Here is a 13,487-nt window from a genome sequence, read left to right on the forward strand (position 1 = left end):
GTGGAGCTGGTGCAGCAAAGGAGTTGTGCGCTCCCTGCGCTCCGCTCCAGTTAGTATCATGGCTGCCGACCGTTGGACTAATTGGAGCTTCCGAGCCGTCTTCAAAGGCAACCCCACGTAGAGAGCGTTGCAGTAGTCTAAACGGGATGTAACCAGAGCATGGACTACCGTGGCCAAGTCAGACTTCCCAAGGTACGGGCGCAGTTGGCGCACGAGTTTTAACTGTGCGAATGCTCCCCTGGTCACCGCCGAAACCTGGGGTTCCAGGCTCAGCGATGAGTCCAGGATCACACCCAAACTGCGAACCTGCGTCTTCAGGGGGAGTGCGACCCCATCCAACACAGGCTGTAACCCTATAAGTTTAAATAATAAATAAATAATATAAAATAAATATATAAGTCCATGAAACAGGCACAAGAATCCATGAAACAAGGCTGCATGAAAAATCAAATACACAAATCAGGAGCTTGGCAAAAACTTGGTACATGAAACTAAGAACACTTGAGAGCAAGACTGGTATGAAATTCCAGCGTTGTCCCAACTGAGGCAACTCTTTCCCATGACTCAGTATAAGGCTTTTCCAGATCCCAAAACCGAAAGAAAAGCATTTCGCTTGACCTTCCCACCAGATCAAGGTTTTTTTATTTCTCTTGACCTGTAAACAAACTGACCTTCTGGAGGCCTGAGCACTCTGTTTGCAAAAGCCTCACTTTCTATCTACATTCTCATTAACTTGACTCTCATTAACTTCTACACTTGACAAATAATCTCTAGATAGTTACTCTGAGAAAGACTGTGAAGGACCTCTCCCAGGAATGTGACCTTGTGAATCTTCCAGAGACAGCTCGGGCCTCTCCTCTAAGCTTAAGCCAGGCCCAGGCAAACCCTCATCTCCATTGCCAACCGACCCAGGCCCACCATCAGTAACATCAGCCCATTCCCATCATGAACATCAGATACAATGACAAACAACACATGGGTTGTCATTATAAGGAACAAGTCTGCTTAATCCAAGGGTTTATTCTTTCAGTTGGAGGTCATTTTATGAACAATTTAATGGTGTGAAATTTAGACTTGATTTTCTCACTATTTACATTGGTAGAAGTTTGACAGATATTTGTCTGTCATGTATTTGTATGTTTTGTGTTATCTGTTGTATGTTTGTCTCTAAACATAAATAAAAATGTTTGTTCTATTGATCTCTCTGTTTGAACTTAGGTGTTGTATTCCTCTCCAGTTCTCCTCCTCTTTTATGGACTTGTAAGAAGAGATCAAAAGCAACTTGGTTCAATTTTGAACTAACCATAGCTTCCAGGGATGGCTGAAATGGAAAAACTGTGATTTGCCCTAACTACAGTTAGTTAAAACAATCCCAATAAATTAAAATATTAGTTCACCTCCCTTTTGAAATTGTACTTTTTGAATTTCAGATATTCTATCTGTGCACTTCTCCCACGAATGTATTCCCCCGTCTCTCTATGATGCCGTAAAAAATGACAGATTTTTTTCTTTCCTCAAGGGAAAAGCATGGGTGTTTGGGTTTTTTTGCATTGAGAAAAATCCATTAACACCAGCAATTTTAAATGTTAACTCAATCTAACCCACCTATTTCACAAACTTCGTTCTTCTTAATTTGCTTAGTTTCTGACAGAATGCGTACATTTATCTATCATCTGTTGAGGAGTTAAGGAAAAACAACACAAATGGCAGATTCTCTCAAGTCTTAGTGCTGGTGGTGGTGGGTTTCCCCACCCGCCTAGAGAGCCCTTTTAAAACACACAAACGCATCCTATTTAATCCAACCTGAATCACACAGTGAATATTGGCATGTGGCATTTTATGTAAAAGTTTCTAAAGCCATAGTTTGCAACTCTACAACATGTTTAATGTGCCATTAACAGAAGAAACGTCTTGCTCTGTTTTCAGAGCAATGCCCAATGACATAAAGATTGGCTAGAGCTGGTGATAGTGCAGGATGCAGAAGAGAGGGATGAAGAAGAGGAGAAGGGCAGAGGAGAAGGAGAAGAGGAGGAGGAGGAGGAGGAGTTAATGTGGAAAAAGATCTTGGAGTTTTCGTGGACAACAAGTTGAGCATGAGCCAACAGTGTGATACAGCAGCTAAAAAGCCAGTGGGATTTTGGACTGCATCAAAAGGAGTCTAGTGTCTAGATCAGTGGTTCCCAACCTGTGGTCCATGGACCACCAGTGGTCCACAAGAACTAAAATATGGCACGCGGCCTCACTGTTACTATACCGTTGCAATGAGAGCGACTGGTCTTACAAAACCCTCTTATTTTCCTAGTTCCAACAGATCTCACAACATCTGAGGATGCTTGCCATAGATGCAGGCAAAACGTCAGGAGAGAATGCCACTAGAACATGGCCATATAGCCCGAAAAAACCTACAACAACCATCTTACATTGTCGAAGGCTTTCATGGCTGGAATCACTAGGTTCTTGTGGGTTTTTTCGGGCTATAGAGCCATGTTCTAGAGGCATTTCTCCTGACGTTTCGCCTGCATCTATGGCAACCATCCTCAGAGGTAGTGAGGACCTCACTACCTCTGAGGATGCTTGCCATAGATGCAGGCGAAACGTCAGGAGAAATGCCTCTAGAACATGGCTCTATAGCCCGAAAAAACCCACAAGAACCTAACCATCTTACAGTGCTGAAGCTTATTAAATATGGTGTTCTGTGGGCAAGTAGATGGCAACTACTGGCTGACATATATTCTGTATGAGAAACTAGAGCTGATGTCGTCTATCCAATGCAATTTCCTGAATCAGCACCCCAAATAACCAAACCACATCAAAAGTTGTCCAAAAACTGATTTGTAACCCTTTTGGTACTAATGTTGGAGAATGGTCCCTGGTTAAAGTGGTCCCAGGTCAAAAAAATGTTGGGAACTCCACCAGTGTTCACATTTGGGCATATTGAGTATTCAAATATGTGAGAGGAAGCCACAGGGAGGAGGGAGCAAGCTTGTTTTCTGCTTCCTTGGAGACTAGGACGCGGAACAATGGCTTCAAACTACAAGAGAGGAGATTCCATCTGAACATGAGGAAGAACTTCCTGACTGTGAGAGCCGTTCAGCAGTGGAACTCTCTGCCCCGGAGTGTGGTGGAGGCTCCTTCTTTGGAGGCTTTTAAGCAGAGGCTGGATGGCCATCTGTCAGGGGTGATTTGAATGCAATATTCCTGTTTCTTGGCAGGGGGTTGGACTGGATGGCCCATGAGGTCTCTTCCAACTCTTTGATTCTATGATTCTATGGAAAGTTTGGTCCAGATTCATCATTGTTTGAGTCCACAGTGCTCTCTGGAAGTAGGTGAACTATTTATTTATTATTTATTTATTTACGACATTTATAGCCTGCCTTTCTCAGCCATATGGTGACTCAAGGCGGGTTACAGATTGGCACAATTCAGTGCCATACATTCATAAAAGTGCAATTAAAAAAACACTCAATATAACAATATAAAACATATATAAAAACCATTAAAACGTGTAGTCACCAGTGTCATCTTGTTAAAATCATTTTCCAGTAGCATCATCTGACCATTCCATGTTCATCATTCATAATTTCATGTTATCTATTCTGCTTGCTCAAAGAGCCAAGTTTTCAACTACAACTCCAAAACTCAAAGTCAATGCCCACCAAACCCTTCCAGTATTTTCTGTTGGTCATGGGAATTCTGTGTGCCAAGTTTGGCCCAGTTCCATTGGTGGTGGAGTTCAGAATGCTCTTTGATTGTAAGTGAACTATAAATCCCAGCAACTACAACTCCCAAATGATAAAATCAAATCCCTCCCCCACCCAACCCCACCAGTATTCAAATTTGGGCATATTGGATCCATGAGTTGCTGGACAATGTTGTAAGGGACTGGGAGTGGGTTTCAATCCATCTAAAGAAGACGAAAGTAAAGATTGTGCTCATGGGTTTTGAAGGTTGGTGTGTATATGGAATGGTGTTGTTGTTTCAGATGGAAGAAAAGTAGTTTAGTTGATACATTATTTGGTTAGAAGGGACACAGACATATGGGCACGGCCACAGCTATAGGGAAGCTCAAGTGACTCAATCCATTTTCTGGTCACCTTGACCCTAGCATAAACAATTCGGCCACTGATTTCACTAGACTACATTTGCTGTGACTAAATATATAGTTATTTCCTGCTGGAGGATGTGGCTGTGGTTTGATATTGTCTTGACAAGGATCACACACTTCCTATTTGTCATTGACCGGTCACCCTCACCATCCTTGACCACCTCAACTCAACTCATTCTGGTCACAGGCTGAAGAAACCATTCAGAAAAGGTCTGGTGTTTTTCAAAACAGCCCTTCAGTTGCCACTCTGAGCTCCACAACCAGGTCAGCATGTATCAGAACAACCAAAATGATGCGCACAGTGATGCAATGAAGCCACCAAAAGAAGGTTTAATCTCCACCAAGTAATTGGTTCTTCGAACTCGATGGCTTGACGTCGTTGTGCAAGAGGCAATGACTCAGCCCACTCACACAGACTCTGAGAGCTGTTGGGCTAAAAGAAACAACAAGTGATGTTTCCTTGCTCTTGTAGGAAGGGATGCTGAGAACCAGCAGTGAGTTTGCTCTGGATTTTAGTCCAAACTTTAAAGCAATCAATCAAAACATATTGTATTTTATCCAACATACCTATCTGAACGTATCTCTCCGTATGAACCATCTAGGACATAAGATCTTCTGGGGAGGCCCTTCTCTCGGTCTTGCCTTCTTCGCAGATGCGTCTGGCGGGGACGAAAGACAGGGCCTTCTCTGTGGTGGCCCCTTGACTGTGAAATGCCTTGCCTAGAGTTATAAGATCGGCTCGCTCCCTCCTGACTTTTCAAAAAAAGGTGAACCTTAGCTTTTTGGGCAGGCCTTCCCAAATACGGCAGAGCTATACGGAATCATAGAACTACTTGATAACGCAATGGAATAATGAATTGACATGGAGACACTTATGATAATGTTTTAAGGCTTTGTATGGTTTTAATATTTGTATATCATACAGCTGTCCCCTGCCATGCGATGCGGTGGCCCAGTTTGTGTATATGCGTTTTGTGTGTGTATATATATGTATATGTGTGTGCATATATTTGTGTATATGTGTTTATGCATAAATACACATGTGGTTATGTCGAAGCTCCCAGTCGCACAGTGGGTTAAACCACTGAGCTGGTAAACTTGCTAACCGAAAGGTTGCAGGTTCAAATCCAGGGAGCAGCATGAGCTCCCGCTGTTAGCCCCAGCTTCTGCCAACCTAGCAATTCGAAAACATGCAAATGTGAGAAGATCAATAGGTACCTCTCTGGCGGGAAGGTAATGGTGCTCCATGCACTCATGCAGGCCACATGACTTTGGAGGTATCTACGGACAACGCCGGCTCTTGGGCTTAGAAATGGAGGTGAGCACCAACAACCCACCCACACCCCCGAGTTGGACGCGACTAGACTTAATGTCAAGGGAAACAATGTGGCTATATGCATGCATTGTAGTGTATTTTTTAGGTTTTGGCTTTTTAAGTCTCTTCTGCTGCATTTTTCAGTGTTTTTATGAGTGATGGCTTGATAGGTGTATTGGGTCCAAATCTGGTGTCAATTCGCCCACTGATTTTTGAGTTATGTTAGTCCCACAAACGAACATGACATTTTTATTTCTATAGATTGTGCTGGTACGGCTGTACCAGGAGCTCCAACTTTATTTTCTTTCTGTTATCTGTTTGCAGTCATAGGACAGGCCTCCTGTCCATCATAATTAAGCTTTGGTTCCGCCCCTTGTTCAGGGCTCTGGGAGGGAAAGGAGCCATTTTTGGGCAGTCTCTAATAAGGACGTAGACCAGCTCATCCCGTAGAAAAGCTTCTTTTCCCAAGAACATCCGGGGAAACAGAAACAGAAATTCCAGGGAAAAGGTCCCAAGGCTCTGGCTGAGAGCTCACAGCCTCTCAGTCTCACAGCAACAGAAGGAAAACAGCCCTGAAGTTCTCAAAGAATTCTCTGAGGGAGGACAGCATTACAGATCCACTGAACTCCAGCTGAAATATTTTCAAGCCTCTGCTGGTAGGTCTCCGCGATACCCAGACACATTTGGAATCGGTAGTAGGACCCACACTGATGAGGCATAGATAGTGAACAGCCTGGGAGAAGTTAAAAGGGGTTTTTCCTACAGAGAAGGTTCAGTTAATCAAATTTAGGTACCAGCCCATTGAGGACTAGACTAAGAAAGCCTTGAAGTGTTGTTTGAACCATTGAAGATTTGTTGTTTGTTCCATAATAAAGACTTTGTTGTATCATTAAAGACTCTAAAGACCATCACTTCAGAAAAATCCCTGAGAACCTCTCTTTGAGGCGCCCCTGGCTTCCGGCTGGGCTTGAAGTATACGTCGTATAGAGAAGTACAGCTTTTACAGGCCCAGCGCGCAACAGAACATAGATTCTATTGTTTTTAACAGAATTTTATTATTGTTTTACTGTTATAATTGTTGAGGCATCGAATTGTTGCCAATCTGTGAACCGCTCCGAGTCGCCTCTGGGCTGAGAGGGGCAGTATATAAATATGGTAAATAAATAAATATAACCTCACCAAATAAGTTCATCATCTGGATAGTTCGTTCAAGGGCAGTTCTTGGCATGGATTCACTAACTCACTGGCACAAAAGCTAAGGGCCAGCACTAATAAGAAGGAATACCCTACCTCAATATTCCTGCAGGTGCCTTGCAAGTCACCAACGTAGGCCTGGATCCGGTCATTTGCAGCCACAAGACTCCCAATTCCACCCGTCAGCTCCGCCTTAAAGAAAGAATTGCAATGGTCAGAATGGCTTCCTACCAAGAATGCTGACAACAATTCTGAAATTACAATGTCCTTTCCTCCATTCAAAAAAATTGAGACATTTTCCAAGGGATAGGCAAGGGATAGGCATAGCTGGGGTTCCATCTGTAAGCTAAGGGTCATTCAAGAGTCTTTGCATTATTCTCCAGTGTCCTTTTTCCTACTTCCAACAGACCTCACGACCTCTGAGCATGCTTGCCATAGATGCAGGTGAAACGTCAGGAGATAATGCCTCTAGACCATGGCCATATAGCCCGAAAAAACCTACAACAACCCAGTTCTTTAGATGCTCTGCAGCAATGGGACAGAAGGAAAAGGGTCCAAATTGTCAAATTGTCACCTAGAGCTGATGTTGACGACCAACTTCCATCAAAGGACACTAAGAGATCTTGTTGCTGCCATTGTCATCATCACCATCACCATTATCATCATCTATCCCATCTTTAATTAAGTCCCATTATATATAATGGCACAAATGGAGTCCTTTATATAAAATGGCAAAATCAAGGTTTGCTTTTTCGTGTTTGTAAGGGGTATGGGAATATTTCAGGCTGATGCTTGAATTTGTAGAAACAGACTCCATGGATACGGGAAGCCAAGCGTATATATTATTGCTCTTGCTGTCAGTAACTAAGCTTCAACAGAAGTATTTCAACTTATCAGAGCATTTTGTAGATGGCTGATTCTCTCACCCCAGAAGCACCCTATAAATCCCAGCAACTACAACTCCCAAATGTCAAGATTCTATTTTCCCCAAACTCCACCAGTGTTCACATTTGGGCATATTGAGTATTCTTGTAGAGTTTGGTCCAGATCCATCATTGTCTGAGTCCACAGTGATCTTTGGATGAAGGTGAACTACAATTCCAAAACCAAAGGACACTGCCCACCAAACCCTTCCAGTATTTTCTGTTGCTCATGGGAGAACTGTGTGCCAAGTTTGGTTCAATTCCAACGTTGGTGGGGTTCAGAATGCTCTTTGATTGTAGGTGACCTATAAATCCCAGCAACTACAACTCCCAAATGACGAAATCATTTATTTATTTTTGAGTGAAGGACATACATTGGGTTGTTAGGTGTCTTGTGTCCAAATTTGGTGTCAATTCGTCCCGTGGTTTTGAGTTCTGTTAATCCCACAAACGAACATTACTTTTTATTTATATAGATTTCTATTCCGCCCTTCTCGCCCCGAAGGGGACTCAGGGCAGAGCACAGCATTCGTATGGCAAACATTCAATTATATGCATACATAAACATTAAAAACATTTATCTCAACATTAAAATACACTGTTTAAAACCGTCTTGGTCATATTCATCGGTCTCATTCGAGCCAAAATTGTGAGAAAAAGTGATGTTGCATGACTTCCCCATTGTTATTTTGGTTGAAAAATGAGAGGAAACGAGACATTTGGGGATTGGGTTTCTGAGCTGGAGGGCTGCTAATGAATGTTGTGGCTGTTTGATGGAAGTTGGTGTGAACTTTAGCCTGAACCAGCTGAAAACCATAACCTCCCTTTTAAAAAGAATGGGGCTGGTTGCAAATGTCAGGCAGCTTCTAGGGAAGGCTTCGGCCAATTTTGGCCCTCCGGGTGTTTTGGACATCAACTCTCACAATTCCTAAGAGCCTCGGGCCCCTTCCTTTTCCCCCTCTGCCGCTTAAGCGGCGGAGGGGGAAAAGGAAAGGGCCCGAAGCTGTTAGGAACTGTGGGAGTTGATGTCCAAAACACCTGAAGGGCCAAAATTGGCCAATTCCTGACATAGATGAATGAATGGCAGGGTACTCCTGGGCCATAAAAATGTGACCTGGGATCCCATATGGCTCTTGAGGTAAACTTTCCCCATCCTTTCTCGAAACGAAAGGAACCCGAGCCTCCTGGTCCTCCTAACCCAAACAAGGATCAGCGCGAGTGGCACCGCCTATGTGTAGAACTATTAGTTGCAAGATTTAAACTGTTGTATCATGCTTAATCCTGCCTTTTACCCTGCTTATGTATAGTTGGATTGATTGGTTATTTATAGCTGCCAATCAGTGTTGTTTGCACCAGTTGAATTGCTTTCTCAGATCAATTGTTTGGCTCCACCTCTTCCTGGAGGAGGGGAGTGCTTCCCTTTTTCATCCTGCCATCGGAGTTTCTATCAGATGGACGTGAATAAGAGACTTGGCTCTAAAAGCCCGTGATTAAATTACCTCTCAGCACCAATTCTGAGGTTTTTTACCCTTGAGACTTATGCTTCATGTTCAGACCAACCTGAATGACGTTGGAAGTCTCAAGCGCCTTCAATCCGGTTCTTTTGGCACCAGAGGAAGATCCTGAGTCTTCAAACATTGGCCATTTGAACTTGTGGTTTGCTCCAGCATTCACAGCCATCAAGGAAAAAGGAAACTTGGAAAGGCTTCTCAGCTTCAAACTCCTTGGACCCAGGACTAACTGAGACTGTAACGTATATTTTCCTTCACCCCTCTAAAGCTTCCAGCTCACTTCTTTAAAGAAATAACTCTTTGTGAACAATAAAACTTATTTTGAGTTATTTACAGTGTTTTGGGTTTTTGGGAGTTCCAGTTTACTAAAGGAGGGCAAGAAGCAATCCTCTGGGGAAAGATGTCACGTCCATGCCTCTTTCACTAAGAGCTATAGCCCCCAGGCGTGACGGCACACCTACCTTCTGCTTCATGTAGATATCCGAGAGGGGAGCCACTTCGCACTCCTTGTGTTCTCCGAAGACCTTGCACAGGGAGCATGTGGGGACCGCACATGTCACACAGTAGATGTTGATCTTTTCGTCTTCATGCTCTTCGCAGGTCGGGTGCTCACTTTTTAACAACGGTCTAAAAGGAGAGGACATAAACTTTATTTACAGTATTTATATTCCACCCTTCTTACCCCGCACGGGACTCAGGGCAGATTACAATGTACATATACATGGTGTGACGGCGCAAGTGGCGCCACCTATGTATAGAACTGTTAGTTGTAAGATTTAAACTGTTGTATCATGATTAATCCTGCCCTTTTTACCCTGCTTATGTATAGTTGTATGGATTGATTGCTTGTAGCTGTCAATCAGTACTGTTTGGCTCCACCTCTTCCTGCAGGAGGGGAGAGCTTCCTTTTTTCTTTTCATTCTGCCATCAGAGTTCATACCACATGGACGTGAGTAAAAGACTTGATTCTAAAGGACCCTGATTTAAGTTACCTCTTAGCACCAGTTCTGAGGTTTTTTACCCTTGGGACGCATGCTTTGTGTCCAGATCGTCCTGGATAACATTGAGGAGATCCCAAGCGCCTTCAAGCCGGTTCTTTTGGCACCAGAGGAAAATCCTGAGTCTTCAAAACATAGGCCATCTGAACTGGGGTTGTGGTTTGCTCCGGCATTCACAGCCATTGAGGAAAGAGGAAACTTGGTGAGGCTTCTCAACTTCAAACCCCTTGGACCCAGGGCTGATTGAGACTGTAACGTATGTTTTCCTTCACTAATGCAGTTGACTCCGAGCCAGCTGCATCACAGTCCTGGTGCTAAAAGGAAGAGGAGCACTAATTTGGAAAGAAGGATTGAATTTATGTCTTCAGTAGTAGCTGGTGGCACTCGTGTCAGGAGGAGCAAGCCTATTGAACCTTGCCTTAAACAGAAAAGGCTTCTGGGTTGCTGTGAGTGTTCCAGGCTGTATGGCTATGTTCCAGAAGCATTCCCTCCTGATGTTTTGCCCACATCTTTGGCAGGCATCCTCAGAGGTTGTGAGGTATATTGGAAACTAACAACGACTCTCACAACCACCATGCCAGACTACACAGAGAAGCCATTGTAATCCACAAGCTTTTGGACAATTTCAACAGAAAGGAGGAAACCATAAAAATGAACAAAATCTGGCTACCAGTATTTAAAAAAAACCTCTAAAATCAGGACAGTAAATAAAGAACAACACTCTGAAACAAAGGATTCCCCCAAGCAGGAATCAGCCAGGCCTTGAAGCTACAAGGCCCCTTCCACAAATATATAAACCTACTATGCCTAGTTTCTAATATACCTCACAACCTCTGGTCTATTTCCCCCAAACTCCACCAGTGTTCACATTTGGGCATACTGAGTATCCGTGCCAAGTTTGGTCCAGATCCATCATTGTTTGAGTCCAAAGTGCTCTCTGGATGTAGGTGAACTACAACTCCAAAACTCAAGGTCAATGCCCACCAAACCCTTCCAATATTTTCTGTTGGTTGTGGGAGTTCTGTGTGTCAAGTTTGGTTCAATTCCATCGTTGGTGGAGATCAGAATGCACTTTGATTGTAGGTGCACTATAAATCCCAGCAACTACAACTCCCAAAAATCAAGGTCTATTTTCCCCAAACTCCACTAGTGTTCACATTTGAGTATATTTACTATTCATACCAAGTTTGGTCCAAATGCATCAGTGTTTGAGTCCACAGTGTTCTATGAAGGTAGGTGAACTACAACTCCAAAACTCAAGGTCAATGCCCACCAAACCCTTCCAATATTTTCTGTTGGTTGTGAGAGTTCTGTGTGCCAAGACTGGTTCAATTCCATCGTTGGTGGAGTTCAGAACGCTTTTTGGTTGTAGGTACACGATAAATCCCAGCAACTACAACTCCCAAATGTCAAGGTCTATTTTCCCCAAACTCCACCAGTGTTCACATTTGGGCATATTGAGTATTCGTGCCAGGTTCGGTCCATATCTATCATCCTTTGAGTCCACTGTGCTCTCTGGATGTAGGTGAACTACAACTCCAAAACTCAAGGTCAATGCCCACCAAACCTTTTCAGTATTTTCTGTTGGTCATGGGAGTTCTGTGCGCCAAGTTTGGTTCAATTCCATCGTTGCTGGCGTTCAGAATGCTCTTTGATTGCAGGTGCACTATAAATCCCAGCAACTACAACTCCCAAATATCAAGGTCTATATTCCCCAAACTCCACCAGTGTTCACATTTGGGCACATTGAGTATTTGTGCCAAGTTTGGTCCATATCTATCATTGTTTGAGTCCACCGTGCTCTCTGGATGTAGGTGAACTACAACTCCAAAACTCAAGGTCAATGCCCACCAAACCCTTCCAGTATTTTCTTTTGGTTGTGGGAGTTCTGTGTGGGAAATTTGGTTCAATGCCATTGTTGGTGGAGTTCAGAATGCTTTGATTGCGGGTTAATTATAAATCCCAGCAACTACAACTCCCAAATGACAAAATCAATCCCACCCCAAAACTCCACCAGTATTCAAATTTGGGCGTGTTGGATATTTGTGCTAAATCTGGTCCAGTGAACGAAAATAGATCCTACATATCATATATTTACATGACGATTCGTAACAGTAGCAGAATTAGAGTTATGAGCTAGCAATAAAAAATAATGTTATGGTTAGGGGTCACCACAATATGGGGAGCTGTATTAAGGGGTCACAGCATTAGGAAGGTTGAGAAACACTGGAGTAGAGGAATGAAATGCATCTTAAAGGGAAGAGGATGGTGATTTTTTTTAAAAAGACTGTAGTACACAGAGACCTCTGGTGGCCAATTGAAATATTTCACAGCCAAAACGTTAGGAACATGATGGGTTGTTGTAGGTTTTTTCGGGCTATATGGCCATGGTCTAGAGGCATTCTCTCCTGACGTTTCGCCTGCATCTATGGCAAGCATCCTCAGAGGTAGTGAGGTCTGTTGGAACTAGGAAGATGGGTTTATATATTTGTGGAATGACCAGGGTGAGACAAAGGACTCTTGTCTGCTGGAGCTAGGTGTGAATGTTTCAACTGATCACCCTGATTAGCATATAATGGCCTGACAGTGCCTGGATCAAATTTTTGTTGAGAGGTGATTCGATGTCCTTGTTTGTTTCCTCTCTGTTGTTGTGCTGTTGCAATTTTAGAGTTTTTTAAATACTGGTAGCCAGATTTTGTTCATTTTCATGGTTTCCGCCTTTCTGTTGAAATTGTCCACATGCTTGTGTATTTCAATGGCTTCTCTGTGTAGTCTGACATGGTGGTGGTGCTAATCAGGGTGATCACTTGAAACATTCACACCTAGCTCCAGCAGAAAAGAGTGCTTTGTCTCACCCTGATCATTCCACAGATACATAAACCCTTCTTTCTAGTTCCAACAGACCTCACTACCTCTGAGGATGCTTGCCATAGATGCAGGCGAAACATCAGGAGAGAATGCCTCTAGGCCATGGCCATATAGCCCGAAAAAACCTACAACAACCCGGTGATTCCGGCCATGAAAGCCTTCGACAATACTTAGGAACATGATGTTATAGTATTTCTGATTTGCCTCTACTCAGACAAACCTTCCTCCATTTGATATCTTTTATGGGATATGAGAACTGCAATAAATAAGTTAAATAATATTAATGAATATGGAGATCTATGTTCAATGCACATGAACAGATCCACCTGGAAGCCCCCTGAATTAAATGCTGCAACACAACACAACATTATAACTGACCTCACAACCTCTGAGGAAGCCTGCCATAAATGTGGGTGAAACATCAGGGGATAATGCTTCTTGACCATAACCAGGCAGCCTCGAAAGCTCACAGCAACCCGACGCATAATTCTCAATATTTATCTGCTCTTGTTGCTCTCTCAAGCCTGGGCTTAGGTACAATTATTGGGTAACTTTCAGTACCTGATGCCAGAA

General features: G+C 43.3%; 1 protein-coding gene across 1 annotated transcript in view; it reads right to left on the reverse strand.

Annotated features, from left to right (window-relative positions):
• LOC132772761 (tripartite motif-containing protein 54-like) overlaps positions 1 to 13,487 on the reverse strand; it is a 48,943-nt gene that overhangs the window by 20,617 nt on the left and 14,839 nt on the right. Inside the window, exons 3-4 of the mRNA XM_067468254.1 lie at positions 9,510 to 9,675; positions 6,711 to 6,806 (exon numbers count right to left, since the gene is read on the reverse strand). Coding sequence (XP_067324355.1) covers positions 6,711 to 6,806; positions 9,510 to 9,675 — 262 coding nt within the window. The remainder of the gene's footprint in view (positions 1 to 6,710; positions 6,807 to 9,509; positions 9,676 to 13,487) is intronic.

Source organism: Anolis sagrei, chromosome 4 (assembly GCF_037176765.1).
Source record: "Anolis sagrei isolate rAnoSag1 chromosome 4, rAnoSag1.mat, whole genome shotgun sequence".
Taxonomy (NCBI): Eukaryota; Metazoa; Chordata; class Lepidosauria; order Squamata; family Dactyloidae; genus Anolis; species Anolis sagrei.